Below are 27,706 nucleotides of genomic sequence, written 5' to 3' on the forward strand. Positions count from 1 at the left end.
GGAAGACCCAGCCTCGTTTCATCTTCAAAGTTCTCACTGATGGAAGGAGGTTTTGGCTCAAAATCTCACGATACATGGCCCCATTCATTCTGTCCTTAACACAGATCAGTCGTCCTGTCCCCTTGGCAGAAAAACAGCCCCATAGCATGATGTTTCCACCCCCATGCTTCACAGTAGGTATGGTGTTCTTGGGATGCAACTCAGTATTCTTCTTCCTCCAAACACGACGAGTTGAGTTTATACCAAAAAGTTCTACTTTGGTTTCATCTGACCAAATGACATTCTCCCAATCCTCTGCTGTATCATCCATGTGCTCTCTGGCAAACTTCAGACGGGCCTGGACATGCACTGGCTTCAGCAGCGGAACACGTCTGGCACTGCGGGATTTGATTCCCTGCCGTTGTAGTGTGTTACTGATGGTGACCTTTGTTACTTTGGTCCCAGCTCTCTGCAGGTCATTCACCAGGTCCCCCCGTGTGGTTCTGGGATCTTTGCTCACCGTTCTCATGATCATTTTGACCCCACGGGATGAGAGCTTGCGTGGAGCCCCAGATCGAGGGAGATTATCAGTGGTCTTGTATGTCTTCCATTTTCTGATGATTGTGGACTGTGGCTGTGGACAGGTGTCTTTTATACAGATGATGAGTTCAAACAGGTGCCATTCATACAGGTAACGAGTGGGGGACAGAAAAGCTTCTTACAGAAGACGTTACAGGTCTGTGAGAGCCAGAGATTTTCCTTGTTTGAGGTGACCAAATACTTATTTTCCACCCTGGTTTACCAATAAATTCTTTACAAATCCTACCATGTGGATTCATGGATTTTTTTTTCACATTCTGTCTCTCACAGTTGAAGTGTACCTCTGGTGCAAATTACTGACCTCTGTCATCATTTTAGGTGGGGGAACTTGCACAATCGGTGGCTGACTAAATACTTTTTTGCCCCACTGTAAATACAACTCAATTGAACTGAATTTTCTCCATTAGCTTTATGCACTTTCAAAAAGCAGTAAACTGTGTGTACAAAAGATACAGAGATAATCTGTTTTTCTTTCAGTATACTCTCCTCGGACACTTTCTCAGGTACAGCATGACAGGGACCACTAAAATCCCTTCTGTGAGACCCTCATTTGCCTTCAGAACTGCCTTAAAATTCAACAAGATGCTGGAAACATTCCTCAGATATTTACAAAGCAAATTTGATTGAGATTAGGAGACTGTGAAGGCCATTTGAGTGCAGTGAACTTATGGTCATGTTCAAGAAACCAGTTTGAGATGATCTGAGCTTTGTGACATGGTGCGTTATCCTGCTGGAAGCAGCCATCAGGTACACCACGGTCACAAAGGCATGGACATGATCAGCGGCAATACTCAGGAAGGCTGTGGTAAATAAAACGATGTTCAGTTGGTGCTAAGGGACCCAACGTGTGCCAAGAAAGTATTGCCCGTGTCATTACTCCACCACCACCAGCCTGAAGCGCTGATACAAGGCAGGATGGATCAATGCTTTTATGTTGTTTACACCAAATTCTGACCCCACACCACCTGAAAGTTGTAGAAAAAACTGAGACTCATCAAACCAGACTATATTTATCTAGTCTTCTATTTTGGTGAGTCTGTGTGAAATTATAGTTTCCTGTTCTTCAGCTGACAGGAGTGGGACCTATTGTGGTCCTCTGCCTCTGCAGCCTGTCTGCTTCGAGGTTTGATATGCACATTCAGAGATGCTCGTCTGCGTAACTTAGTTGTAACAAGTGGTTATTTGGTGGTCATTCTCCTTTAAACTCTGACATTTTAGCGCAGACCATCATCTGCGGTAAAATCCCAGCAGATGAGCAATCTCCAAAATCCAAAGACCAGCCTGTCACAGCACTGGATCTGTGACCCAGTGTTTTGTGGTTGTGGATTAATTGATATTCCTTGATTATTGTTATTCATGGTTTTGATTCTCATTATTGTTTTCTGTTTATGTTATATTCTTAGTTCTAGTCCTTAGGTTTTGTTACCTTACCTTTCCAGTGTTCCACGTTTCATGTTAAGTTACTCTTGTCTCTGTGCGTAATGTTCGCTGTCTCTGCGTTCGTGTGTTTCCTGTTTCACTTTGATAGTTCCGTGTCCTTTGTTAAAGTTTTCAGTTTTGCTTCCCTTTGGTCTCGTCTTGTCTGGTCAGTTACAGCTGTGTTCCCCGCCTGTTGGCTGTTTCCTCATTATCCTCTGTGTATATATAGTGTGTGCTCTCCTTTACCCCCCGTCAGATTGTCTGTTCATTGTTGCCTCCTTGGTGTTTATGTCTCAAGCTCCTCACGCCTGCTGCTCAGGGGTTTTTTGGGTAATGTTTTCTACATTCCTCATGTTGTTTTGTTAGTTTAAGTCCCTACCATGATCCGCTTTTGTTTGCATTTTGTCTTTCACTATAAATAAAACTCACTCACAGCTACTCACTACCTGCACTTGGGTCTGCTCTCTCTTCTCTCCACACGGTCCGCCATGTCAGACTGACACAGCCAGTCTGGCACCAACAACCATATCACAGTCACCTAAGTTACCTTTCTTCCCCCATTCTGATGCTCAGTGTAAACTTCAGAAGGCGATCTAGACCACGCCTAAATACAATGAGTTGCTTTCATGTGATTGGCTGATTATATATTTGTTACGGCCGGGACCGTTTCAGACGAGTGACAGGACTCAAACGCAAGACGCCGAACAGCTCGTAAATATATTTTAAGAATAATGTTTAATGTGCACACAAAATATTCATAAACAAAAGGTGAGCGTAGACGTTAACTAAATAATGATCTGGTCCGGGTCCGGGGATTGGACTGGAAAGCAAGTCACAAAAGGTCCAGGGAAAGGTCGGGGTCACTGTAACAGAATGCAAATGTTCAAAACATAGATAAAGGAGGCATATGAATATGTTGTTTGGCTCAAAATCCTCCTTCGTACTGTGTACTTGCCAACGGAGGTCGGAGATAACATAGAGGGGGAGTAATCCGGGTGTGTAAATCCAAAAACTCCTGGCGTGGAGGCAGAGAGGCAGGTAGGTAGTTTTGGTGGTAGCCTGAGGGACTGCCAGAAGGTCCAGCATCCAAGTAGAAGCTCTTCGCCAGGGGTTTAACAGTTAGGTGTAGCTGAAAAAGGGAGGCGCACAAAAAACAAACATACAGTGAAGCAAAAGTGATTCACAAAAAAACACGTAAGGAAATTATGGTGGTGGCCTGCACTGACTGATGTTTAGCAGAGAATCTGGCGAAGAGAGATTGAGAACGCTGGCCTTATGAGTCCCCCGGCTAATTACCCACAGATGTCAACGATCAGCAAAAACCACTGAGGCCCCTCCCAGGGGTGGAGACGCCGGCTCGGAGGGAGACACACTGGCACACACCCGGACCATGACAATATTTGTGTTAATGATGAAGGTGTACCTAATAAAGCACTAAACAAACTTGCCTAAATGCTTTTAGTAATTGGTTATTTTCTCTCACTGGAGCCTTTTGACATTCTCTGTCTGTGGAAGTGAAAACAAACGGATAACGTGGAGAGCTTCGCTCACTGTGTGTCACAGTTGGTGTACAGGCTGTTTTTAATATTCTGTCTCATAACAAAAGAGCCACATAAAAAATACATACAACAATGGTGAGAAACTACACATTATTTATATGTGATTAGTGTGGGATTGTGAAAAGGCGCAATCAAGTGTCATCAGGCATATGTTTGGGTGGATGGGCTCTTTATTTTAACAGCGTACAAGTAAGATTTATTTCTGCCTGCTCTCTACTACTGTGGTGAAATGCCACAAAGGCAAAAAGGAAGAAGAGAAGAAACCTAGAAAGAAATAGCCTAAATATTATGTAAAAATTATGTCAAGTGTAATGCAGGCATCCACAAGTCAGTGCAAAATCTCACATGTATCTTATCAATCACTTTTATTTGGTTTATAATCTGATACAAACACATTTCCCACAGGTCGCCACCAGTAAATTAATTATGGGATTGTGGGAGATGTAAGCCACCTACAGTTACCATTTGCCCACCTAATGGCCAAAGTTAAAGGTCAGATGAAAATTGCATATACTGTCCTGGGGTTCCATCTCTTTATATAAAAGCAGACCGATCCCAGACCGTCACCTTTAATGAAAATGTGTTCTAATGCATCAACTGCTGAGGGAAAATGGGTCAAAATGCATTTAAATGATCGCATCTGCACTTAAGCTTTTAAACAGCCTCTTCTGAAATGCATATTTCCATCTCCTCATAATGCTGGGAAACCAGTATTGATGCTGCCGGCTTTCTGTTTGTCTAGAATACAAAGTCTTAAAACTTGTTTTTTCAACAGGGCCATGTGATGTGTTATGGTCACCATAGTATCTGCAGAAACATCAGAAGCCAGTGTTTACTATAAATGTACCACCGGTGCAGATGGTGAAGTCCATTGTCCGAAGGGAATGCAACACCTCTGATTACATTTTAAATGTTAAGCAGCTGAACTGTAAGAGAGCGCAGCCTGATGTACAACGTGCTGTTTTTCATAACAGGAACACTCTCACCCAAAAGAATGAGCTCTACAGTAAAACACGTTCAGAGCTTTAAATGTGGTTTGCTTTTGCTTGCAGAGCATCTAAAGTTCCTCTGACGTTATACAGCTTAAGGTCGAAACTCTAGCTGACTATCATTTTGCCTGCAGCAAGGTTAGCACAGTTGCAATTTCAATGGACATAATCCCAGCAGTGCTAAAATCAAAAGAACGTGTTCTGGTCGGGACCAGAAGCTTTACTTTTTTTTCTCCACAACATTAAATTTGGATTTTTATTATTACGCCACAAAAAGTTTGAAACAAAATGGGTGAAATGGAACTGACGGACAGATTAAATGTTAAGGGCAAATAGTGACCCCAGAAAAAAGGCTGCATTATTAGTTTTTTTGTGAAATGAATGAGTATTTATATATTTAAAAAACAACATTAAAGATGTTCCAGACAGACAGGGATTCAATGTAAGATGAATATATGGTACCTGTCTGCCGAGTAATTAAATAATACATTAATCATATATTTAAATACATGTCAAGGTTGAGTGTCTGACTTCTTAAAGCGATCAGACGCCCTGATATTGCCTTAAAAGCACACAGTGTTCCCTGACAGAAAGATCAGGGCATTCTGTTTGAAATTCATTGAGTCTGAACTGAGTTATCAGAGTTTTATGGGAGTGTGCAGACACACTGCATCTTTAAATCAAGTCTTGAATATCATCATTCGGCTAAGCCCTTCTCGTCCTTCTTTGCCACTCTCTCTCTCTTTGCTCTCAGGTGGAGTTTGGGTAGGGTTCTGGTTTTGTCCTGGACTTATGTGAGGTTACTGCTGTCTCTAGCTCCAGCTAGCACCGCTGCTTAACATCTGTTCATTATACTGAGATTCAAAGGGCCAGGTGAAACTTCCACTATTTCCCATAATTTGACTTTGCCTTCTCGTTCTCAAGGTTTGGCTGTTTCATGTAATAAGTAAAGACTTTCCTGAAAAACTACGATGGCTGCTGTTTGTCTCGCTTACCTGGAAATTCCCTGCATGTCTACCGTCCACTGTCACTGCTCCCCGCCTCACCCACCTGAGAGTAAACAAGGTAAGCACGAGTAAATAAGAGCAATAAAATCTCAATCAGACTTTCTCTCTGGTGTCCCGATGCTCAGCCTCTGCACTGTAATTTCATTCTCTAATTGTGTTTGAGCTCTTTTAATAAACTTGCATTGGTCTTCAGGGTTTTGAGTTTGAGTCCATTTATTCATGCAAATATGACACTGAGATACTTCATAAAATCTTTGATATGTTAACTAACATTGAAGACATGACAATGAAAGTTAGATGTCACATAAAGCAATGTAAAAAAAAAAAGAAAAAGAAAATTTGCACCATAATCACATCAATGTGGATGATCACAGCTAAGTGTAAGTGAAATGTTTAGCAAGACATTTTTTATTCACTTAAGTAAGCCTTTAAAAGTCAGAAGCAAAGGAAAATGGGAAAAATGTGCAGTGATTTATTGAAAGACGTGCAAACACACATGGAAACACAGTAGTAGCGGCAAAGATTGGGTTTTACGATTCTTCAACACAGCCTGAACTTGCTTGGGCAGCTTTATTGTAATTTCTCTGAGTAGTCTTTAGGAATAGTTCTGCAGGGTTCTCAAAGGACATTCAATGCTCATCTTTGGATGTTGGCTGCCTTTGTTCCATTTACCGTCAAGATGATCCCACACTGCTTCATTAACATTGAGGTCCTGGCTCTGGGGAGACAGGTCATTTTATGAATCACAAGTGGACTTCATCCTGCTATCCCGCTTTGACTTTTCATTTTCACTCACATTTCTTAAAAGGCCGTTTCCAAAGGAAGCGACTCAGATGCACAGAGAACGAGACTGGCAGCAAAAAGATTGAAGAGTAAAACTGAGATTTAAACACACAAAGGGAATATCTTCATTCTCTGCCAAGGACTCATTACTCCACATTTATTCTATATGCACACTGCAAACTGGTGCTCTTACTATAGTAAAGTGAGAAAGTGATATTACTATAACTAATGTGATATGATTAAATATGTGATTAATACATGAGAAAAGAAATCTGCCTCCACAATAGTCATAATGTCAAGAGAAATACTATTAATGACTAAAAGAAATCAAAAGAAGAGAAGGACATTTCTTTTTCCAGATTCAAGTACTGGTTTGTTTCATTTATTTTCCTTTTTTTAGAATTATTTTACCAAAAAAAAAAGAAGTCTGATTATTAAAAGAATTTAATGTAATGATTTACCAACTGGCTTTGTAGAAACAGTGTTGCCTCTACACATTACAGACAACTGAGTTAAAAAAAAAAAAACCCAACAACACAGTTTTAAATTGTTTCTTTAAACACTTTGTTGCTTGTGCAGTGTGTTGAGGAGAACTGAGGAAACAAATCACCGTCAGTATGGACAGAGGAGGTCAGGAGAGTGTCTACATCCATCTTTAAAAGACACTGGAGGCTTTGTCATCGTTTGGGGCTGCATGTCAGCCAGCAGTGTTAATGATCTTGTCAAAATCAATGGAATAGTAAACGCAAAAAGTATGGCCATATTTTAATCCACTGTGTAATATCATCTGGAAAGTGTGTGATTAGCAAGAGTTACATCTTTCAGCACGACCGTGATCCTAAACACACTGCCAACGATTCATCCATGAAAAGAAAAACACACCTTTGACACTATCAGTCATGGCATCCCCAGACCTCAACATTACTGAAGCAATACAGGATTAACAGAGCAGAACAAAAGGCAGCCAATATCCACATACTGTATTTCCACGTGTATTTCACTCAGTCATTAATCTCTGCACCTAGTTCCCATTTCCTAGTAACATATAAAATATAAAAATATTAAGAAACGACGTGTGATTCAGGACTTTTGCACAGTACTTTGTCTTTGTGGTTTCTTGCTAACTGTAGCGTGTCTTATCACAAAAATATTTACGAATTTATACATTGAAGATAATATTCAATCAGAATTGATCAGAATACATTAATAATTCCTAAGGGCATTATGTGACAAACACCCCATGACTTACTTTGTCAAAGTAAAAGACAAAGAAATAAGTAAGAAAAAAGTTGAAGAAAAAAAGGAGGAACAACTGGTTGACGCATGCGCACTTAAGGTAGACTACAAATGCTTCCGAAGGACTCAAAAACAATCTGTTAAATGTGTTTTCTGTTAAATTTGAAGTGAGAATAGCTGCTTTGTTGAGATCTCACCGGACTGATTTGTCTGCCTTCATTGTAATTTCCGGATAGCCATGTGTATTTCACTCAAAAGTCAACGTCACGACAACGGGCTCACTGATTGGTCGCAGGAAGCAAGGGGGCGTCATTTGTCATCTCCCATTGGTTGTAATGTTAAATCTCCTCTCTCTGATTGGCCGGGAGCATCGCTTTGCTATTGGCTGATCTCACGCACCGACAATTTGAAAATCGGCGTTCAGAAGTGCAGGAGCAGCTGACACACAAAGGTTAGCACAAATGTATTTTAAAACAGTGTTAAGAGGTTGATTTTAAACCCGGATCGCATATTTAGCTTTGTTGTTTGTTTAGGTTGAGTAGTACAAGCACGGCTGCTTTTGAATTCAGACTTTCTTAAACCATAGTAGCGTTTCCTCTTTGTAAGATTCATGCACTCTGGCAGCTACAGTGTTATTAGTTTTACTGTTAATTCATGTTAAGTATGTTTTTGTGCTCAGAGTCGCTGTGATGTTATCGGGAGAGGACGGCGCACAGCTTCAGTGCACTGTGACGGTGGAGCAGCTCAACAGCTCGGGACAGGCCACCCGGAGGAAGGTCATCCGCAAAGCCTCAGTAATTCTGGGCCGGAATGAGTACCAGGAGATCATCCTGCGAGTCCACGACGGCAAAGTGCCCCAAAGCTACCATCTGAAAGAGTTCAAACTTTTCACCAAGTTTGCCAGAGATGGGAAGTGCACCGTGAAACTGGTCCCTGAAAACATCCAGGTCCTCATGTCAAACTGTCCAACTGACCAGCTTAGCCTCTTTCTCAAAACCCTGAGCATCAAACACCAGGCCTGGCAGGTCAGCAAGCCTCTGAGCAACCGAGAGAAGCTCAAGGCCGGCCTGCCCCGCAGCTTCGAGGCCATCAGCCCCCTGCAGCAAAAAGACATCCAGAAAGTCAAGGAGCTGAGAAGCAAAGTGGCTCCTAACGGACTGACGGACCGCAGTAATAGGATGACCGCTGCAGGTACAGGACAGCAGGTCAAACGCTCCAGGAGTGACTGTAACTTCAGCCCAGTGAGTTGTACACACAGCACTCTCTCCCATTTACATTCAGGTTGCGTCACAGCAAACTGCAGGACTGTTTCCCACAGGAGGCACTGGTGTCCTGAACACATTCTCTCTGTTCACACTGTGGGTTACACTTAAACAAAGATGACAGCAGATATTGTCATTGTTCCAGGTAAAGGCCAACCCGAGTAAGAAGCCAATCCTCTCCTTACCATCACGCAAGCTTAACAAAGAGCAGGCTGCTGTTCTCAGTGCAGTGCTGAGTGGCAAGAATGTCTTTTTCACCGGAAGTGCAGGTAAAAAGTGCACAAAGATAAAGCTTCACAGTGATGACACTGAGAAACTACTTGTTTTGTCTGACTGTTCTGCTAAATTACAGGCTGCATCTTGCTTATAAAATCCCTCTTGTGACATTTTCATCAACACAGCTTGGTGTAAATATTGCTCGGTTGTGTTTTCAGGTACAGGGAAGTCCTTCTTGCTCAAGAGAATCATGGGATCTCTTCCACCAAAGAGCACTTTTGCCACAGCCAGCACAGGAGTGGCTGCGTGTCACATCGGAGGAACAACGTTACACAACTTTGCTGGTCAGTCAATTATCTGAAGTGTGTTAATATAATCACTGTGACTATCTGGAGCTCAATTTATTTCCCACAGCATCAACAAGATGACACAAATAATTGGTCAATTTACAGGTATCATTTTTTTTAAAGCTTGTTCTAAAACTGAAATGGGAAAATTGGTTATAAGCACAAACATAATTATTCTGCTGATCCTTTTCTTGGAGTCAACTGTTAGAGCAGCTCCTTTTCTAATCAGAAGGTCTGAAGATCCTTGGCTCCCCAGCCTGCATGTATTAAATTGTGAATACATCAAGATGCTGAACCTTGATTTGCTTCCATTGGAGTGTGAGGTTAAGTGCTTAGCCTTAAGCAAACAAAAAAGCACTCAGATTAATGTGCGTGTGGCAAGAACACACTCAAATTGGATAGAAAATGTAGAAAAACTTTATATAAGTACAGACTGCTTAAAATTACAGGTTTTAGTGGATATAGCTGATAAATATGGATAATCATTTTAGCTGTCCTTATAATTGGCCCCTTCTTTGTTTCTTTACTCGGTTAATTAAAACCACATCCTTGGACTCATTTCAATGTCTGCTTGATGCCCCATTTCACTTTATGAATCTTTAAATCTTTGAGGCGGGCTCCTCGGATATCTTTTCACTTTTTAACAGACCTTTTTAATTAAATCTTAATATACAGTAGGATGTGAGCTGAGTATTTGCAAGGGTGTTAATCATTTTTGTTCTTCCTGGCTATCTTCTTTCCATTCTCTGAATCGTTGCTCTTTCCAGGTATTGGCTCAGGCTCTGCCCCAGTGGAGCAGTGCATCGAGCTGGCTCAGAGGCCCGGGGTGCTCCAGCACTGGACTAGCTGTCGACACCTTATCATTGATGAGATTTCCATGGTGGAGGCTCAGTTCTTTGACAAGCTCGAGGCAGTAGCTAGGTGAGGATGGTGATTCAAAGATGGGCTCCTGGACTGAGATCGAAAATGACTTTGTAATGTTAATTTATTCCAAAATGTAAATGTACATACTAGCATAGTCCATAGCAAGTGTTTGCTTAAAGTTTGGTTTTGTTAGAGCTGAAGTCAAGAAGATCTTTTATTTTGTTAAATATTATTTTACTTCTTTATTTTGATGGCAGTAACAAGTCAGTTTAAATTAGATCTGCAGTATTGTAAAAATTGCCTTAAAACAACGCACACATGTGGACCAAGAATTAAATACACTAAGAAAATCTCTGAAAAGAGAAATTTAAAGCAGTTCTATCTAAACAAACCACAAGGCTTGTGAAACAATGTTCTTTGGACAGATGAGACTAAAGTGGAGATGTTTGCTCATAACACACAGCACCACACAAACACAGCATGTCAGCACAAACGCATCATAAAAACTGGTGGTGTGCTGATTTGAGCTTGGTTTGGAGCCACAGGACGTGGACACTCTGGTGTCACTGATTCTACCACAAACTCCTCTCTGAGTCGAAGTATTCTAGAGTCAAATTTGTCTGACAGACAAATGCTTGGCTAAAACTCTTTGAAATCTTGCAGGTCGGTGAGGAGGTCTACCGAGCCATTTGGAGGGATCCAGCTGATCGTTTGTGGTGACTTTCTTCAGCTGCCTCCAGTTTCTAAGGGAAAAGAAAAAGCCAGCTTCTGTTTTCAGGTCAGATCATAGTGGAGCCTCTTAGAAGTTGAGGTAATGCTTTATAATACAGTTTGTAACTAAGGGTCTAACTTCCCACTTTTTAAAATTTTAAATGACAATGTAAAAATATTTACCTACAAATAAAACAAAGACGTAGGTACATTAGAATACGGCGGTAACAAGTCAGGAAAAAGCATTATTAATTATCATGCAAGTAAATTTAAGTGTGCTTAAAGAATTGGACGTAATGTGCAAGTACTTTTGAAGTGTTGCATAACTTTGGGTGTTTTATAGAAAAGGAAACCCATATTACTCTGTTATTCATTTTAAGTAATTTTAAATGGTGCCCAACTTCCAGGTATTTTACAGGATAAGAGACGGTCTTTTCCTGTACACTCGATTTGAAAGTTATGTTTGAACAGTGACTGTGAAAGGAAACATACGCTTGCAAATTTTGATGGTATTTACTTTTTTTTCTTGTAAGTTGCTAATGGAAAATGGCCCATATTGCATTTAATTTGCTAAAATAAAAGGACATTTCAATAATAGAACATCCATTATGCACGTCCACATATGTGATGTAAAAAGGTGAGACTGATCCACTCCATGCTACGCCTGTGTCCTGAAAAGTACAGCGTATTTGTGATGCACTATAAGGAAATATTGTTGGTTTTTTTTCTGCAAAATTATCATAAAATTGCCATAACTTAAATTTTCTTAGAGTACAGGTTGCTGTAAAAGTCTAACCCCCTTACGCGCTTATTCTAGTATTTGTATGTAAATAAACTTGCATTGTAATTTCAAATAAAATAGTGAAAATCCATTTAATTACAGAGTGATTAGGCCCTTAGTTCCAGGCCTATTATTTAAAGTAAAAGAAGTTTGGAAAGAAACTGGCTTACTTAGAAGAGCAATTTTTAAAAGATGACAATATCATATTTAATGCATTTATTTGTGTAAACTAGATGTTAAGGCTGTGATTTCTATGCATTGTTAAGCATTTACTTTTCTGGTGCTGAGAGACTGCACTGAGTCGTTGCATTTTTCAACACGTCTATTCTGTTCTGCGTATTTCCTCGAGAGCATTAATGCATTTTTGGGGAAGATGAACTTTTCCACTTTCTGACCCTTCAGGCCAGGAGTTGGCGTAAGGTGATCCAGATCAATATGGAGTTAACGGAAGTGCGGAGGCAAACAGACCAGAGCTTCATCTCCCTCCTGCAGGCAGTGAGGGTGGGGAGGTAACCCTGTTTCATTATCACATTTTGTTTTGTTCAACTAATGCAATCTCACCTGAAATTGTATTACACCATGTTGTTTCCACTTATGTACGTATGTTATAAATGTCCTCGAGGCTGTTAAGGTTTTTGAATTGGTCTGATTGGGCAGGAAAAGTTTTAAAGGAAGGTTGTGGTTTGTTTGTTTGTTTGTTTTTGTCAATTAACACAATTCAGGGTGACGGAGGAAGTCACAGCCAAGCTGATCAAAAGTGCCAACCATCAGATTGAAAGGGACGGTATCCTAGCGACCAGGCTGTGCACACACAAAGATGACGTGGATCTCACCAACGAGAACAAACTCCAGCAATTACCAGGTCTGAATTCTTCTGATTGCCCCGCCCACAAAAAAAAGAAACACGTGTTACTTTGTTTGGTTTGGATCCAATTGAAAATGGACAACCTTGTTATAATCCATTTCCTCTCAAGAGTGTGGTCTGTCCTGCCTGGCAATTTGAGAAATGTTTTATTTATTTATTTTCCAAACTGTTTCATTAACTGGCATAGACATTTCTGATCGTCTGAACAAAAAACCATAACTTTGTGAAAAGCTCAACTCTGACTCTTTTTCCTGCTGTTTCTATACATTCAAGTTGTGTTTACATGTTTCTGCCTCCCCAAATGCCCAGTTTCACCCAAGATGAACCCAAACAGGTGCTTTCAGTCTCAACAAGGTGCTGATTTTGTCATTTCCTGTAGTGGTGTACCAGTATTTTCATGGACACAACTATTCCGGAAACTTTGGAGTGTATTTGGCCGACAGTAGCAACAGATTTTTATATGTATGTTTAAGGTCTTCCCTTTCATTTCCCCCATCACATTTACTGTCTGTTTACACATTCCTTTAAGAAGTACCACTAGTTTTCAGTTGAATTAATCTCTCACTGCTCCTTAGGGTCAGCGCGTCTGTTTGAGGCACTAGACAGCGACCCAGTGCTGGTCAACACTATAGATGCTCACAGTCCTGTCGGCAGGCTGATCCAACTCAAAGTGGGAGCTCAGGTGTGTGTGCACGTACGTGTGTGTGTGTGTTCCCAGAGAAACCATTTTATTTTACACAAACCCTTTTTAACACCTGCTTTACTGCTGCTTGCTTGTATTTTTAAGGTCATGCTAACAAAGAACTTGGATGTTGCTCGAGGTCTGGTGAATGGAGCACGAGGTGTCGTGGTTGATTTTGAGTCTGGAAAACATGGTCCGTACCTAGCTGTGAAAATATATTTGTTAAAAATCCTACGGAAGCAATGGCAAGACAGGATTGCATATTAGTTTGACTTTTTTAGGAAACACACTTGTCTACATCCTTGGCATCTTGTCCAATGCTGTTTGTTTCCACAGGACTCCCACGTGTGCGTTTCCTGTGCGGCGTCACAGAGGTGCTGAAGCCAGAGCGCTGGGTGTTTAAGTCCGGTGGTGGGATCCACCTGAGCCGACAGCAGCTGCCACTCAAATTGGCCTGGGCCATCTCCATCCACAAGAGCCAGGTCAGTAAACATTCGGTGCTCACTTCCCGATGATGACCTTATATTTTCTTTGTAGAGCACGTTGTTTGGTGTTGTCATGGGACACCAGTGTTTTATGTGCGTTTGTCTTTGATAAACTGTTTACATGATTATTTAAAAAGTTAAAATTAAAAAATGAAAAATTAGTTCAAAACTGTGAAGCACGGTGGTGCACTGTTGCCTCACAGCAACAAAACAAACAACAAAAAAATGGCATGATTAGGTCTAATTCCAGCATCATATTATTCACTTTGCCTCCTGGTTAACATGAGAGTGAGAGGAAGACAGAAGGCAATTTCAGAGGTGCAGATGGTGCTCATTTTTGTATTTTTCTTTTTAAAAAGAAAGCTTGAGTATGTTTATATTTGGATTGTCTTGCATGCCAAATTATGTTCAATGGTCCACCGCCTTGCAACAGCTATAAAATGGATTGTATTGAAATGTTGTACAAGCAGAGCCTGTTAGTTGCCTTAAACTCTTTGGACATGTTTGCACTTGTTACTGGAAACATATTTCTCTCCTTTTGTAACTATAAAAATATTGTTTTAAACTTGATCTAGTCACATGGTTTGCAGATGGTGAACATTATACCTGCTAAACATCTTTTTCTCTCTGTCACCAACTTTGAAAAGCTGCACTTTGTCAGTGTTCAGTGTAATAAATTAAAAATGTGGGATAAAAAATTAGAAAAAGGAATATATGGAATATAATGAATATTTAATTTACTCTATGTTCCACTACATGGAAATATTTGCCATCCAATATATTTATTGCTTTTATCTTTATTAGTTTGGACCAGTTACAAAAATGGAACAGTGGTGGCTATGCAGTAAAAACTACATAACCTAATCGCTACAATTGCTGACTTTATTTAAAAAAATAAAATAAAATAAAATAATTCACATTGTGATCAATTTAAAAATCAGTTAATCGCAGATTCCTGTTTGTCACTATGAGCGAAGTACAGAGTTCCTCTGTTTAACATGTTCTGAATGTTCAGCTTGATTTCAAAGGCTTTTTATTGTCTATAGCTGACATTAGCAAACATATTGTAAAAGTAACAAGTTGTTTTGGCTTGTTGGACACACCACTAATTTAGTTTTCTTTTCACATCTTAAAATATACCAGAATAATATCTTTATAAATGTAAGATTTTTTTGATTTTTTTTAAATTTATTTATTTTTAATTATCTCTTCATTTTCTGAGATTTTAACACAAATTTACTTGACTGGCTCTCTGTTAAAGAGTTGGCCAGACCAGGGTCTGTCCTCTTCCTCTCTCTTGTTTTCTCCCTTCCTCACTGTTCTAATGCCACCTAGAAAGCACAAAAACAACAATATCACATAGAAAGTCCCACTGGCCATTTTAAATCTTATAATGAACGTATAACAGGCAGGGAAAACTAAGTGCAACAATTCAATTTGAAGGAAAATTGCTATAGAGGCCCAATCTAACCACAAGCTGTAACTCAACAATTGGCAATCTTCCGCTCTGCTGCACCAACACACTCAATATCCTAACCTCCATCTGAGAATCTAGCTAAAGGTAAAAGGGTCATCTCTGGATAATTGGGTTAATTGGTAATGACCAATGAGTGCAAAGGGGTGATCTACAGCAGACATGTCAGGGCACAAGGATGTAAAAATTAGATTCCATACCAATGTCCTCATAGTGTGACCTGAATAAATTATAATTTCAGGTTGGAGGTGTATACGCTGGTCAGGTGAATCTGAAAGTTGATGCTCCTGGCCTGTCACAAATCTTATACTGTAGACTAAACAATTACCCTTTGTTTGTTTCCCTCCAGCTAACAAAAAGCTGGGATCTTGTAAAATTTAAAAATGCAATGATTTTATTCACAACAAAACAAAAATACACATCAGATGTTTAAACTGAGACATTTTACCATGTCCTGAAAAATATTAGCTCGTGATGAATTTGATGGGGGCGGCAAATGTCTCAAAAAATGGGGGCGACAAAGGCTGGAAAAGTGGTATTAAAAAGAAACAGCTGGATGAACATCAGGTCAGAAACATTATTGGGTTTTAAAAGAATAATAATAATAATTTTCTCCAAAGTCCAGCAGCTGGTTTTCTCAGTGTTTAGATGTTTATGGACTGTTGCTAAAAGAAGAGTGGACGCTACACCCTGTCCCAACTTTTTTGTTTTAAGAGCTGTTGCTGCCATTAGATTCAAAATGAGCGAATGTTTTCTTTAAATGGTACATTGTGTTTTTATTTGCAATTTAAGCAGCAACATAACAATTTTCTAATTGGGGTTTGTAGTTGAATCCTAGAATCGAGTAGTCAGCTTTTTGGGTTTTTCAAACACTGGACTTCCATCAGTACATGTTGTTTTTATGTAACAATGATGGTTATCATGTTATGGTTTTATGCTTTTGTTTTGAAGGGAATGACGCTGGACTGTGTGGAAATATCTTTGGCTCGTGTGTTTGAGAGTGGCCAGGCTTACGTGGCCCTGTCTCGGGCTCGGAGCCTCGAGGGTCTAAGGGTCATGGACTTTGACCCCCGCGTGGTCCGGGCAGACCCAGAAGTCCTCCTCTTCTACAGAAAACTGAGGAAGGAAAGGTTGCTCATGCAGGTGAGGGCAAATATTACCTCAGCCTGTAGAAAATGTTTATTCGTATCTCACATTTTCATTTTTTTTTCAGTTTCTCATTTTCATTTTTATATAGTTCAATGTTAAGTTTATGTTAAGCAGAACAAAATGAGACCAAATCTCTCAGGTAATATTTTGGAAAGCTCCTTTTTCCCTAGAGTTGGTGAGATGGATCAAACTACACTGGAGTGCTGTGGATGAAAAACTTCATTCACCAGCTGTACTTATGATCTTCTTTGTCCTCATTTTTCTCTGCAGGCCTCCATGGATGATTTTGTTAGCAACAATAAAGAAAATGCATGGTGAGGCTGGCTCTAAATCCACTCTAATGATATGCACTATGTGCATGAGCTATTTCACCATTTAACCTTATTTTCTTGAGACTTCAATCTCTACTTGGAGTCACACTGCCACCATCTGCTCATCACTATACTTTTTTTTTTTTCAGAGGTTATTTTTTTAAATTATTTTTTTACATGTATTCAAATAAAATTTTAGCCAAATTATTTGTGTGAAGTTTTTTATCAGTCCTTAATATTTAAGGGAGGAAAAACACTCAAACAATGACGCTCCTTGGCTTTAGAGGTCTCGGGGAGAAAATAAAATCTATAGCTGCCTTTAGTCACCGAGTGGCAGCATCCACTCCTAACATTCTCCCACCCGTTTGGGATGATGTAAGGGAATTAACCGTGTCTGTGTTAAAGCTGTGGGGAGAGAAAAAATGCTCTGATCTAATTAACTTTACCTCAACTGCTTTTCAAAAATTGCAAACGTGGGACAAGTGTTCCAGTGCATGTGCCATTAAATAGAAATGCCAGAGACCAATTTTGTGTCATCGTAAACATCAGTGAGACCATTTAGCGTTAGTGGCTGGATAAAACTAATTAAACCATCAGTCATGGAGTCCTCCCGAGAACGCGGATGCTCTGAAAAGAAGCAGCTCAGACTAAGTGGAATCCAAAGACAACCTTTATTTTCTGGTCAGCAGAGTGAAGTCATGACCAAACCTGAGCCGGTTTCCATTACTGTAGCAGCATATTTGCTCCAACATTCCACCTCATCACATTTTCATTACAGCCAATCCCTTCTTGACACAAATTTTTAAAGTGTATGCTCCAATATGTTATTAGTGACTCTTGATGTCGATACTGCTATCAGCTATATTAGTATGCACTGCATACAAACAGGTGTCAGGAACGTAGTCAAAGGGAATTCAGGAGAACAACAACAGGCTTCATTTGTAGATTATTTTACATTATCAGAAATTATATCGGGTCTACTGGACGGGTTGTCATTTCACATTGTGGAACAGCTTGTGTGCGACCTGTAGACAGAAAGTGGCACAATGAGCATCTTCACTAGGAGAATAATCTTTCCTTTGTCTAGCGCACACTTACACAATGGTCCCGCGCATGCAGGAAGTCAAAGAGTTCTTCTGTACACTCCTCATCAGTGTTGGACCTTGAACTGACCCGGGTTTCACAGAGCTCCAGACGCTCCTTGTAGTGCACACAGTGTTCAGTCTCCTCACACTTGGCTCTTATCGCTTCTAGAGGATCCTAAAAAGAAAGGAAGCCATGCTAATCATCAGGAAAATGATGGCAAAAACTCTGGTAGGAAAACAACAACTCTCAAACCATGAAGGTGATTTTATAATGAAGTTAGAGGTTTAATAAGCCAGGCTTTCTGTGTGCTCAAAATGGGGCATTTTATTCAATTCAATTTTATTTATATAGCGCCAAATCACAACAACAGTTGCTTCAAGGCGCTTCATATTGTAAGGTAGACCTACAATAAATACATACAGAGAAAAACCCAACAATCATATGACCCCCTATGAGCAAGCACTTTAGCAACAGTGGGAAGGAAAAACTCCCTTTTAACAGGAAGAAACCTCAGGCAGAACCAGGGTCAGGGAGGGGCGGCCATCTGCTGCGACCGGTTGGGGTGAGAGAAGGAAGACAGGACAAAAGACATGCTGTGGAAGCATCATATTACTCAAAATGATCCCTACGAGTGCCCTTTGGAGTGCTGTTTATTATTTCTGTAGAAAAATGTTAATCAAGTGATTTACTCTACCGAGCAATAAAACAAACCTTTTAAGCTAATTATTTTAACACTTGGGTGCTCTCAGTGCTGCCGTTTATCTCTAACATCATGGCTGCGCTCAGAAATTTTAAACTGGATCCATTTAAACATTGAAGGTTACTGTCCCACAGCCTAATGTGGAAACTGCATTATTATTTTAGCAGATCAAAGTGAAATTAATTTGAATGATTGAACAGGTATTCTGCTGTCCGTTCTGTTTTCTAGTAGGTGCAATACTAGCAGTACAAAAGAGACTTAATAGCAGATTAAAACAAAATATAAAACATTTATACATGTTTTTCATCACCAAATGAATACACGCACATGAGTCAGTGAAAATACTTCCAACTGATTTTAACTCACAACTCTGAAGATCACCTCCAGACTAGGTTATATGTTTTCAGCGTAAGTTACCAGGTACACAGAGAGCTGATTTCCTAAAATATAAAACTATGATGTTAAGCTTGAGATCCGTCACTAAGCCACTAAACTTACCTTGTTGTGCACCACTATGCTCATTCCTAGCTCTTCCAGTAAATATTTTAAGACCTATACTATATCTAGTGATGTAAAAATCTGGTATTTTGATACATTTCTTTTCCTTTCAAACACAGAAAACAAACTGATTTCTCCAATATCCATTACTGGCATTTTGTTTTCTTTAATCAACTTATTTACACTGTTCAGATCAGCTGGTTATTGGGTTTGTTGTGCATCAAACAAGTTTTGCAAGCAGGGAAGCTGCAGAGTGCCCTCTGGCGGACAAAATATTCATCAACACTTATACCATAGAAGAAGGGTGTTTCTTTTGTTTGTCTTTTTTAAATATATAATTCGTTATATAGAAATGCTGATACCAATACACAGACACATAGGTAATATCGGCTGATAATACTGGCCCGCCGATAAATCAGTCAGACTTTAACCCATCCGGTATGAGGGTTTTTTTCAACCTTTCGTCCTACATAAAAAGCTGTTTGTGACCAGAATACATGTTGTTATAATAAGTATTAATAAATAAACAATTACCACCAACTCTTCCTCCTCTTCTTCCTCCTCCTCCTCCTCAGCAGGGGCATCTTCCTCCTATTCAGAGACATTTATATCAATGTTTTAAAATCCAGTTACAACCCAGCACAGCTTACAGATTTATAGGGCTTTTTTTAAGTTTTGTGTACATTTTTATTAATTACGTTAAAGAATGTCCAGATATTGTAATCACCTAATAAAACTGTGCCGTATGAAACGCACTGAATCAGTCACAGTTAAAATAAGCAGTCTCTCAGGGTAACACCGTCAGCTGCCAGCCTCGTTTAATGGCGATAATTATATTAAAGGGTCTTAAAAGGAGCTGACAGTAAACTCGCAGGTTACACCGCTAAACTGAGCAGCAGATTTGGGTAACTTCGTCAAACACACACACAGACCAGTCTATAAAGACACAATACGATATTTTTCGGTACCTCATCGTCGGGGTCCCCGTGTGTGAGCATTTTTTTCTCGAAAACCATGGTTATGTCTGACAATTTTACAAAATAAAACTCAGAAAGCTGAAACTCCTCGGTTTCACTACTTCTGTTCGAGGACGCGAGGTCGGTCACACGCCGGAAACTACTAGAAGGATAACCGGATAACGTTTCCTATTGGTTGACTGAAATTATTGATGTCCATGTGAACCAATAACAGATCTCCATTTTGTATAAGGCCCTACCCCATTCAAATATTCAATGCGTGCGGAACCATTGTTTAACTGTCAGCGCAAAGTCGGACGAAAAAAAAGCAGGGGCACGGCAAGATGGCGCTGCTCTGGGACACCAGCCTGCTGTTAAGAAAAGTTAAAGATTTAAGATGTTTGACACCCAGACGACACCGAGTGAAAGAGAAATGGGTACGTGCTCAACATTAATAATGCCAGACAGTATTTGCATTTAGATCTCGTGTGGCTGCTAAACACAGTGAAAAAGAGAAAAAATGGTAAACTCTGTAACATATTGTATTAGTTAAATCGTTTCGTCTGTTACTGTCTTGGAGCAACTGTAACCCACATCATTTCCTTAGGGATTAATGAAGTATTCTCACTCTGATTCTGATATAAGGTAAAGACAGAGGTTGTACAGGTCTAAATACCTTGAAAGTTAATATTTGCCTTGACCACATTTATTCTTCAGCACAGCAGGAACTCTCTTATTAGTGAGATTGAGATCCTAATCTTTATTCAAGCTTATTGTCATTTCTTTAAGTAATCTTCAGAAATAGTTATTCGGGCTTCTTGAAGGACATTCAGAGCTCATCTTTGGATGTTGGCTGCCTTTTGTTTTGTTATCTGTCAAGATGACCCCACACTGTTTCAGGAACGTCGAAATCCGGGCTCTGGGGAGGTCCAATCCATGACTGATAGTGTTTCACTTTGTGTTTTTGTATCCAGATTTACTTGTATTATCCTGTTGCCAGTCAGACACTTCCTAGATGTGTTGCAAAGTGGATTGAAATTTGACCATACATTTCTGTGTTTATAGTTTCATCCATTTTGACGAGATCCCCAACACCCAACATGACTTTCAGATGCTGTTCATATTGTAGATAGTTTGGGGGTTTTAGCCCCTTTTTTTTCTCGATTCGTCTGGTTTCTTTGGTCAAATCAGTCCAAAAATGATGTTTTTTGTCTATCAAACTGTTTTATCTTTGGCATTTTTTTACATTCATTTTACATTCAATTAAAGAAATTGGAAGAGATGATGTGTTTTGTGACAGCCTGGTAGTAACAAAGTGCCTAAAGATACAATTTAAAACTGGTTCTTTGTTAAGTTGTTAAGTTGTTTGTTAAGACACAACCCTGGTTCATCATCATTTGTTCTGAAATGATTCATAGGTCAGTGTTGTGTGGCTTTACAAAAAGAAAACTTGCCTCTGAAAATGGTCAGGTACATATATTTGTACACAGATGTACATTATAGGTCTACTCTAATTTTACACGTATTAAAGCCAGCTTTCCACTCTCCTGGGCATTTAAATTTTATATTGAAATTGGCACAAAGAGAGCATTGATAAAAATGAATTAACATTTATATTAAATGTCCTCCTCCTTTGCTCTCTGACAGGCTGCTACACGTCCCAAGCTCCCACCCACCAGATTGGCCGTGCATCACTTTGACGCCACCTATAGCACTCAGCTGGGGCAGCTGTGGCCCTCAGTGCGACTCGCCATGCTGTCAGAGAGAAAATATGGAGCCCTGCTCAATAATTTCTCCCATAACGCTGCTCTGACAGAGCTCAAAGCTCAGGGATGCGTAGATTTCATCAGTGAAAGAGAGAAAGACGGTAAGTGCGCTAGCCTCAGTCACAGTTATGGTTATTGCTTATTACTGATGCAGGAAATGCTGTGCTGTGGCAATCTCTGATGCTCTGAAGAGTTCAGAAAATTTTATGAAGCTAGCGCTGGAGTGTGAATGATTTGATTTAAATTCATTCAATAGACTATTTACTAAAACATTTCACTGGGAAAAGTCAATATCTTAGTAATTAACACTATTAAAAACTCACTTACTGTATATCATCTATTGACTGGCATGTAATTTGCAGTTCCTTCTTGCTTGGAGGAAAAATCAGAGGAACCTAGTGATGTTTCCATGAAGAGCTCTGACGCTGATGGCGAGCAGCTATCTCTAAGCCCAAACATCAAGTGTTTAGTGTTTCCGAGAGGCGACGTGACACGATTCAAGCCTGCAAGGTGAGCAATATTTCCTATCCTGCTACTAACAACAGCATCTTCTAGCAGCGTGCAGTCTGATCCTCAGTTCTCTTTTCTCCTCTTCAGGCCAGACAAGAACGGCCTGTTGGGTTACTACCTGATGGACGCAGCATCTCTGCTGCCCTGTCTTGCACTGGATGTTCAAGAAGGTCACAGCGTGCTTGACCTCTGTGCTGCTCCAGGAGGCAAGACCCTGGCTTTGCTTCAGACCCAGGCCATCAGTAAGTCAAAGTACTTTTACCCTTTTTCAGTTTGTTTTTTGAATCGCCGGGCCAAAAGTCTTTATCACCTATGCTCTATTTGCTGTTCTGCTGTTAACCGTCCACCTGTTTGTGTTTACGTCAAAGGGTTTTTGTGCATAAATGACAGCTCAGTGTCTCGAACACTACGACTGAGGAAGGTCCTCCACAGCTATGTTCCTAAGCATTTTTTGACAAATGAGAACCTGCGCATCACCTCTTTCGATGGCACCAAATGGGGGGAAATTGAAAGCAACACTTTTGACAGAGTAAGCCAGTGCCACATTGTCACAGTCATCCTTTTCACGTTTTGCTCTTTGTCGTTATGTTTTTATTCAAAAACTTTGTTTTGTTCAGCCTTTCCTTTTTTTTTCCCTCTAAATTCAGGTCCTTGTTGACGTTCCCTGCACCACAGACAGACATTCACTCATGGAGGACGACAACAACATATTCAGTAAGAATCGGACTGGGGAGAGACGCAGGCTCCCGCAGCTACAGCTGGAGCTGCTGCTGTAAGTTTGGAGGAAATGTGAACAAAATGGGCTTTGAGGCTGTTAAAGTTTGCATGGTTTCATATAAATATGCGCACAATTAAGCAAAATAACAGCTGGTAGTGAGAACTTTTATTTAGATGTTATGTAAATCGAACCCTCTGTGTTTCCTGCAGAGCGGGAATCCAGGCTGCTTGTCCTGGTGGGGAGATCCTCTACTCCACCTGCACGCTCTCACAGAACCAGAACCTCAGTGTGGTTGAACAGGCTATCTACCAAGCTCGAGAGAAAGATGGCATCCATCTACAGGTTAGTGAGAGACTTTTTTTGTATCAATAAGAAACACGTCAAAGTTGTGGGAGATATAAAACGCACAGAAACTGAAATCAGACCTCGAATAACTGCCCATTTTTCTTTTATTTCCTCATATCTCGATCACATTCAGGTTGTGGATCTGAGGCCCCTGATGCGCATGTTCGGGAACACCTTTCACTTCGCTCCGGACCTCCACCTGGGCGAGATGGTCATCCCGCACCTAGCAGCTAACTTTGGACCCATTTACATGTGCAAGTTAAAGAGGCTGACGTAGGACGTGGACTCTTGCACAAGTTCGCCTGAGACTTTCAAATACTGAGCAACTCTGCTGCCAGATTTGGAGTCAGCTGGATTTGCAAACTGCTTCTGGTGGACCCGGGCTTTCATCATAACTGTTTTCCGGAGCTTTTTGAAGCCTTCTAAGCCAACCATGACTCTCAGAGACGTTTCTCCTTTTTCCTCTGTTTTCTCAGTCCTATATGATTACTAAGCCTTAACACTGGGTCACCTTTGCAGGCTACACAGCACATGTAAATAATATCAGTTTTAGATTGTGCAGGTAAAGCATGAGACAAACAGGAAAGAGATTTTTCCTCAGTGCAGAATTGGATCAGTCAATTCACCAGACACGAGGACAGGTGACTCTGAGCGCACAATATCCCATCCAAATCCTAACACTTTTTTTTTTTTTTGCAGCTTTCTAGTAGGGTCCTTATGCTTTAAAACTAGCTGCACGAGCTGATGAATGACCTCTTTTTAGTTTCAAAGGGATGTGAGGAGTACTTCCTAAAGTCTGGCCTGCACTGACCCGTCCTGTCAGTGTCCTCATCATTCATGCTGGTCATCATGATTGATGCGGAAGCACTTATTGACGATGTGGATGTTTAGGTTTTTATCAGTAAACCATTCAAATTAATGTAAGTTAAATTTACATTATCACTAGAAATCACCCGAGGGCACACTGTGCACCAGAGTGTTCTTTGCACAGATCTTTTCTACTGTGACATATTAAAGAGATGTGACACACAACCAGGATATGCATATGCATAGAAGAAGTCAAATAGTCATTCAATAAGTTGTTAGTCAGCACTTTACGTTCTTATCACATTTTGAGTGTGATTAAATGTTAATATTTAAGTGGTGCTCGTAAGTTACAGGCGATAGCTACAAGAAAACAATGGACAGAGGATTAAGATTACAATTAGGAAGGATGTGTCATTTTCTTTAAAGGTCTCCTCCACTCATATATAGCTATTTATGAGTTGCTGTTTAATTTTTGCCCTCTAGGTGTCAACAGTAGATCAAGATTACAAGTGTCCTGTATCTTCCTTGTCCACTAGAGGACACTGAGCGTTTATATGTGGAAATGCTACTGTAATTCCACTATGTGTGTTTGTCTTGCTGTACTTTGTCAGCTGCACAGGGATGATGTTTGTGGTTTGGGGAAAAAAACACAAATTTCCATCAGAATTACCTGCTCTCTTTAGCTCGGCAATGAAAATGGGCTTGTCTTGTTCTTTGCTTATTCATCAGGTTTGATGGCTTTGCCTAATAATGCGATATATGGCTGTGTGAGAGGAGGGCGTAATGAAAAGGCAGGTAATGACTTCTTTGACCATTTGGCTTCTCACATCTGAATCTGCGCAGCTTTCATTACTATAGCTGGATTGAGTCCGTTTTTGCATCGGCATCACTCAGAGGTGAAATGGTTCCTCTTATCACAGCCTAATGTGAGCGCAGAGGTGCCTCTTTTTCTTTTTTTTTCCATCACACCGCCGATGACCCTTTATGTTGTCCTGGCCCAGGCAATGTAGCATGAAAAAAGGTGTGTGTCTCTGTGTGTGCGTGTTTCTTAACGAGTCCACCATCCACATCCCACTGTCATTAAGCTGCTCCGGAGCTGACTCCCATCCCCGTGCCGGGATGGACGTCAGCCATGCGGCTCCCAGATGAACATTAAAGAGGCAGCAGAGAGCTAAAATGGGACGACTCGCCCCGTTTTGCCCCTCCGCTTTTTTTTGTTCCACAGATGAGTGCAGATAATTTTCTGTGCGATTGTGAGTGATTACTGTATTACTGCGGTAAAAGGGGGATGTATCGGGGAATGCAGGGGGAATTAATGACACATAAAAACTATTTTTGTATTGACTGCGTTCGTCCCCAGGGCCTCGAATGCCTCCTCGCATATCTTGTGATTACCTAAACGTATTGTAAATATGTGTTTCCTATGGGCTCCTACATAAATTTACATGTTTTAACACTCAGGAGACGGCAGACTGTTAGAGATGAGTTACTCTCTATTCTGCCTGTCTATAGACTCGACTGGCTGCCTGCTTTATTATTGAATTAGCCAATGAAGCGCTGTGCGTTTGTGTCCCTATGTGTAAGCCTGTGTTAGGGAGACATGCTGTGTATTAGAAAGATGAATATTATGGATTTAACTACACACCCACATGCTTCCGCTGTGTTTTCTAGTACAATTTTTGTTAATAAACCTGCAAAAACACTAATGGTTTGATGTTTTCACCTTGTGCCTCACGAGCTCGGAATGAATGTTAAAACTGAGCATCTACAGCAGGTTGTTTTAATAGTTAAATCGGTGTTTGTGCCGTCAGTGGTTCAAAGTAAACTTTAAGGTGTCTGTTTGGTAAAGACACACATGGAGGAATGTTGCAGGTTGTAGTAGTTAAGCTGCTCTTCCTGCTGTGGAGATTCCAGCCCAGAGGTGAAGTTCAGACTCGTGTCCCAGCTAGCAGCGGGGCAGAAGATCTCAGCAGTGGGGGTCTTTGTTGCAGATACATTAATGTAGACTTGAGCCCAGCAGGATGTGCTCTCTGCTGTTCTCAACCACAGAGTGCACAGAAATGCTATAGAGTGTGTGTGTGTGTGTGTGTGTGTGTGTGTGTGTGTGTGTGTGTGTGTGTGTGTGTGTGTGTGTGTGTGTGTGTGTGTGTGCGCGTTTTTCCTTCTTCATTTTCAGAGTGCAGCTGTTCGTCTCTTTACTGTTCAGCTCCACAGCTCGCTCATATTTACAGGCATCCAGTCGTCTATTTACATTTTACCAAAAGATCATTTGCACGTTGTGTTTTTTTGATGCTTGTGTGGAAATGTTAGAAACTTGAGAGAGGTGGAGACGGACTGAGAGCAGTTGACCTGCCTTTTTCTTTAATTTTCAGACTTTTCCACTTTGAATAATTTATAATTACTCAACGGTTACACTGGAACAGTAGATCTACAGCCACAGCAGTGAAGCAAACCTCACCAATAGACACAAGGTTTTATACACACTGAATGTACTTGTTTTATTTGTTTTCAATGTGGTAAATAAAGATACTTTTTAAAATAAATAATAAAAAGAATTTGTGGTGGATTTTCTACACACGTACAGGGGTCTGTTTTACCTGTTGAGTTTATCATGCAAAGGTTTTATCCATATCACGAGCCACTAATCTGTGACTTAAATATTTCACATGGACCTTACAGTTTGATCCAACAGGCCCATACCAACACCGTACCATTTAACGGTTTTCATAAAATGAGGTTCATATACTAGACGTGTTTTCACTGTGTAATCTAAGCATCCGTCGACAGACTCGATGCTCCGTGAAGTGGCTGGGAGAGCTCCCGTTTGGTTTAGTGACGCCCACATTGGAAATGCACCCCAAGGTTTAGACTGCAGCCAGATTAAGAAGAGAGAGAATTGGGGTTTTCTTCTCTTTAAGAAGATTACCCAGGAAGGGGCGAGATGGCAGTCAGAGTGTTTAAGAGAAAAAGGGCAAGAAGAAAATGGAAGATGAAGTGGAACTAAAGGAGGGTGGCCCTGGATACACAGTTTAGCCACCTGTTGTCGGCCTCTTGATATCACTCTCTTCTTTGTTTCTCTGTCCACGTAACCCATTTCCCTCTGTTTATGTCTGTGAAAGGTGTTAGGGAAAGTGGCAACGATTGTTTCCACTTTTCGGCAGAAAATGTGAGTTAAATGACGAAGCCTTTTTTTTTTCCTGGGCAGCTGTGAGTCTGATTGTACTTGTGCTTCCCTCTCCCTTAAGTTCGTGCTGGTGGTTTCCAGGAGAGCTTTGATGTGTATCTGGGCAATGCACTATTAGAGGGATTTCCCCGGGTCTGACAGCTCAGAGAATATGCTGCGAAATGGCAATGCCACTGGGCTAAAAGAATGCTGGAAACAGGATTAGGATCATATTCTGGCAGACCCTGTCACCTACTCAATGGGCCGAGATTTCCAACACTGGCAGTTTTCATTCTCGCCATGGTTTAAACCTTTGAGAGAACCATGGAGAGGAGGGAGAAAAAGCACTGATTGAATGGTACACTGTGATTTTTGTGTGGGGGTCTTGCTCCGAGGGGCTGTGTGTGTGTGTGTGTGTGTGTGTGTGTGTGTGTGTGT

General features: G+C 40.6%; 3 protein-coding genes across 3 annotated transcripts; 2 read left to right on the forward strand and 1 right to left on the reverse strand.

Annotated features, from left to right (window-relative positions):
* Positions 1-7,933: 7,933 nt before the first annotated feature.
* pif1 (PIF1 5'-to-3' DNA helicase homolog) lies at positions 7,934-17,271 on the forward strand. The gene is made up of 13 exons (XM_082513771.1): positions 7,934-8,023; positions 8,252-8,813; positions 8,980-9,103; positions 9,269-9,394; positions 10,165-10,318; positions 10,925-11,039; positions 12,156-12,262; positions 12,476-12,615; positions 13,194-13,300; positions 13,406-13,493; positions 13,637-13,782; positions 16,211-16,402; positions 16,679-17,271. Exons 2-13 carry the CDS (start codon positions 8,262-8,264, stop codon positions 16,724-16,726), a joined length of 1,899 nt encoding a protein of 632 aa, XP_082369897.1. The 5' UTR covers positions 7,934-8,023; positions 8,252-8,261; the 3' UTR covers positions 16,727-17,271.
* Positions 17,272-17,371: 100 nt separating this feature from the next.
* LOC309694054 (cytochrome b-c1 complex subunit 6, mitochondrial-like) lies at positions 17,372-20,133 on the reverse strand. Its single transcript, XM_082513773.1, has 4 exons — positions 19,972-20,133; positions 19,538-19,594; positions 17,818-17,979; positions 17,372-17,744 (listed from the first exon to the last, which is right to left on the reverse strand). The coding sequence occupies exons 1-4, from the start codon at positions 20,017-20,019 to the stop codon at positions 17,712-17,714; spliced, it is 300 nt and encodes a 99-aa protein (XP_082369899.1). The 5' UTR covers positions 20,020-20,133; the 3' UTR covers positions 17,372-17,711.
* Positions 20,134-20,243: 110 nt separating this feature from the next.
* On the forward strand, positions 20,244-25,811 carry nsun4 (NOP2/Sun RNA methyltransferase 4). Its single transcript, XM_082513772.1, has 8 exons — positions 20,244-20,396; positions 21,607-21,826; positions 22,088-22,235; positions 22,323-22,477; positions 22,604-22,764; positions 22,883-23,007; positions 23,163-23,295; positions 23,432-25,811. Exons 1-8 carry the CDS (start codon positions 20,304-20,306, stop codon positions 23,573-23,575), a joined length of 1,179 nt encoding a protein of 392 aa, XP_082369898.1. The 5' UTR covers positions 20,244-20,303; the 3' UTR covers positions 23,576-25,811.
* The last annotated feature ends 1,895 nt before the right edge of the window (positions 25,812-27,706 follow it).

The sequence above is a fragment of the Aulonocara stuartgranti genome (genome assembly GCF_965226115.1).
Source record: "Aulonocara stuartgranti genome assembly, chromosome: 18".
Classification (NCBI taxonomy): domain Eukaryota; kingdom Metazoa; phylum Chordata; class Actinopteri; order Cichliformes; family Cichlidae; genus Aulonocara; species Aulonocara stuartgranti.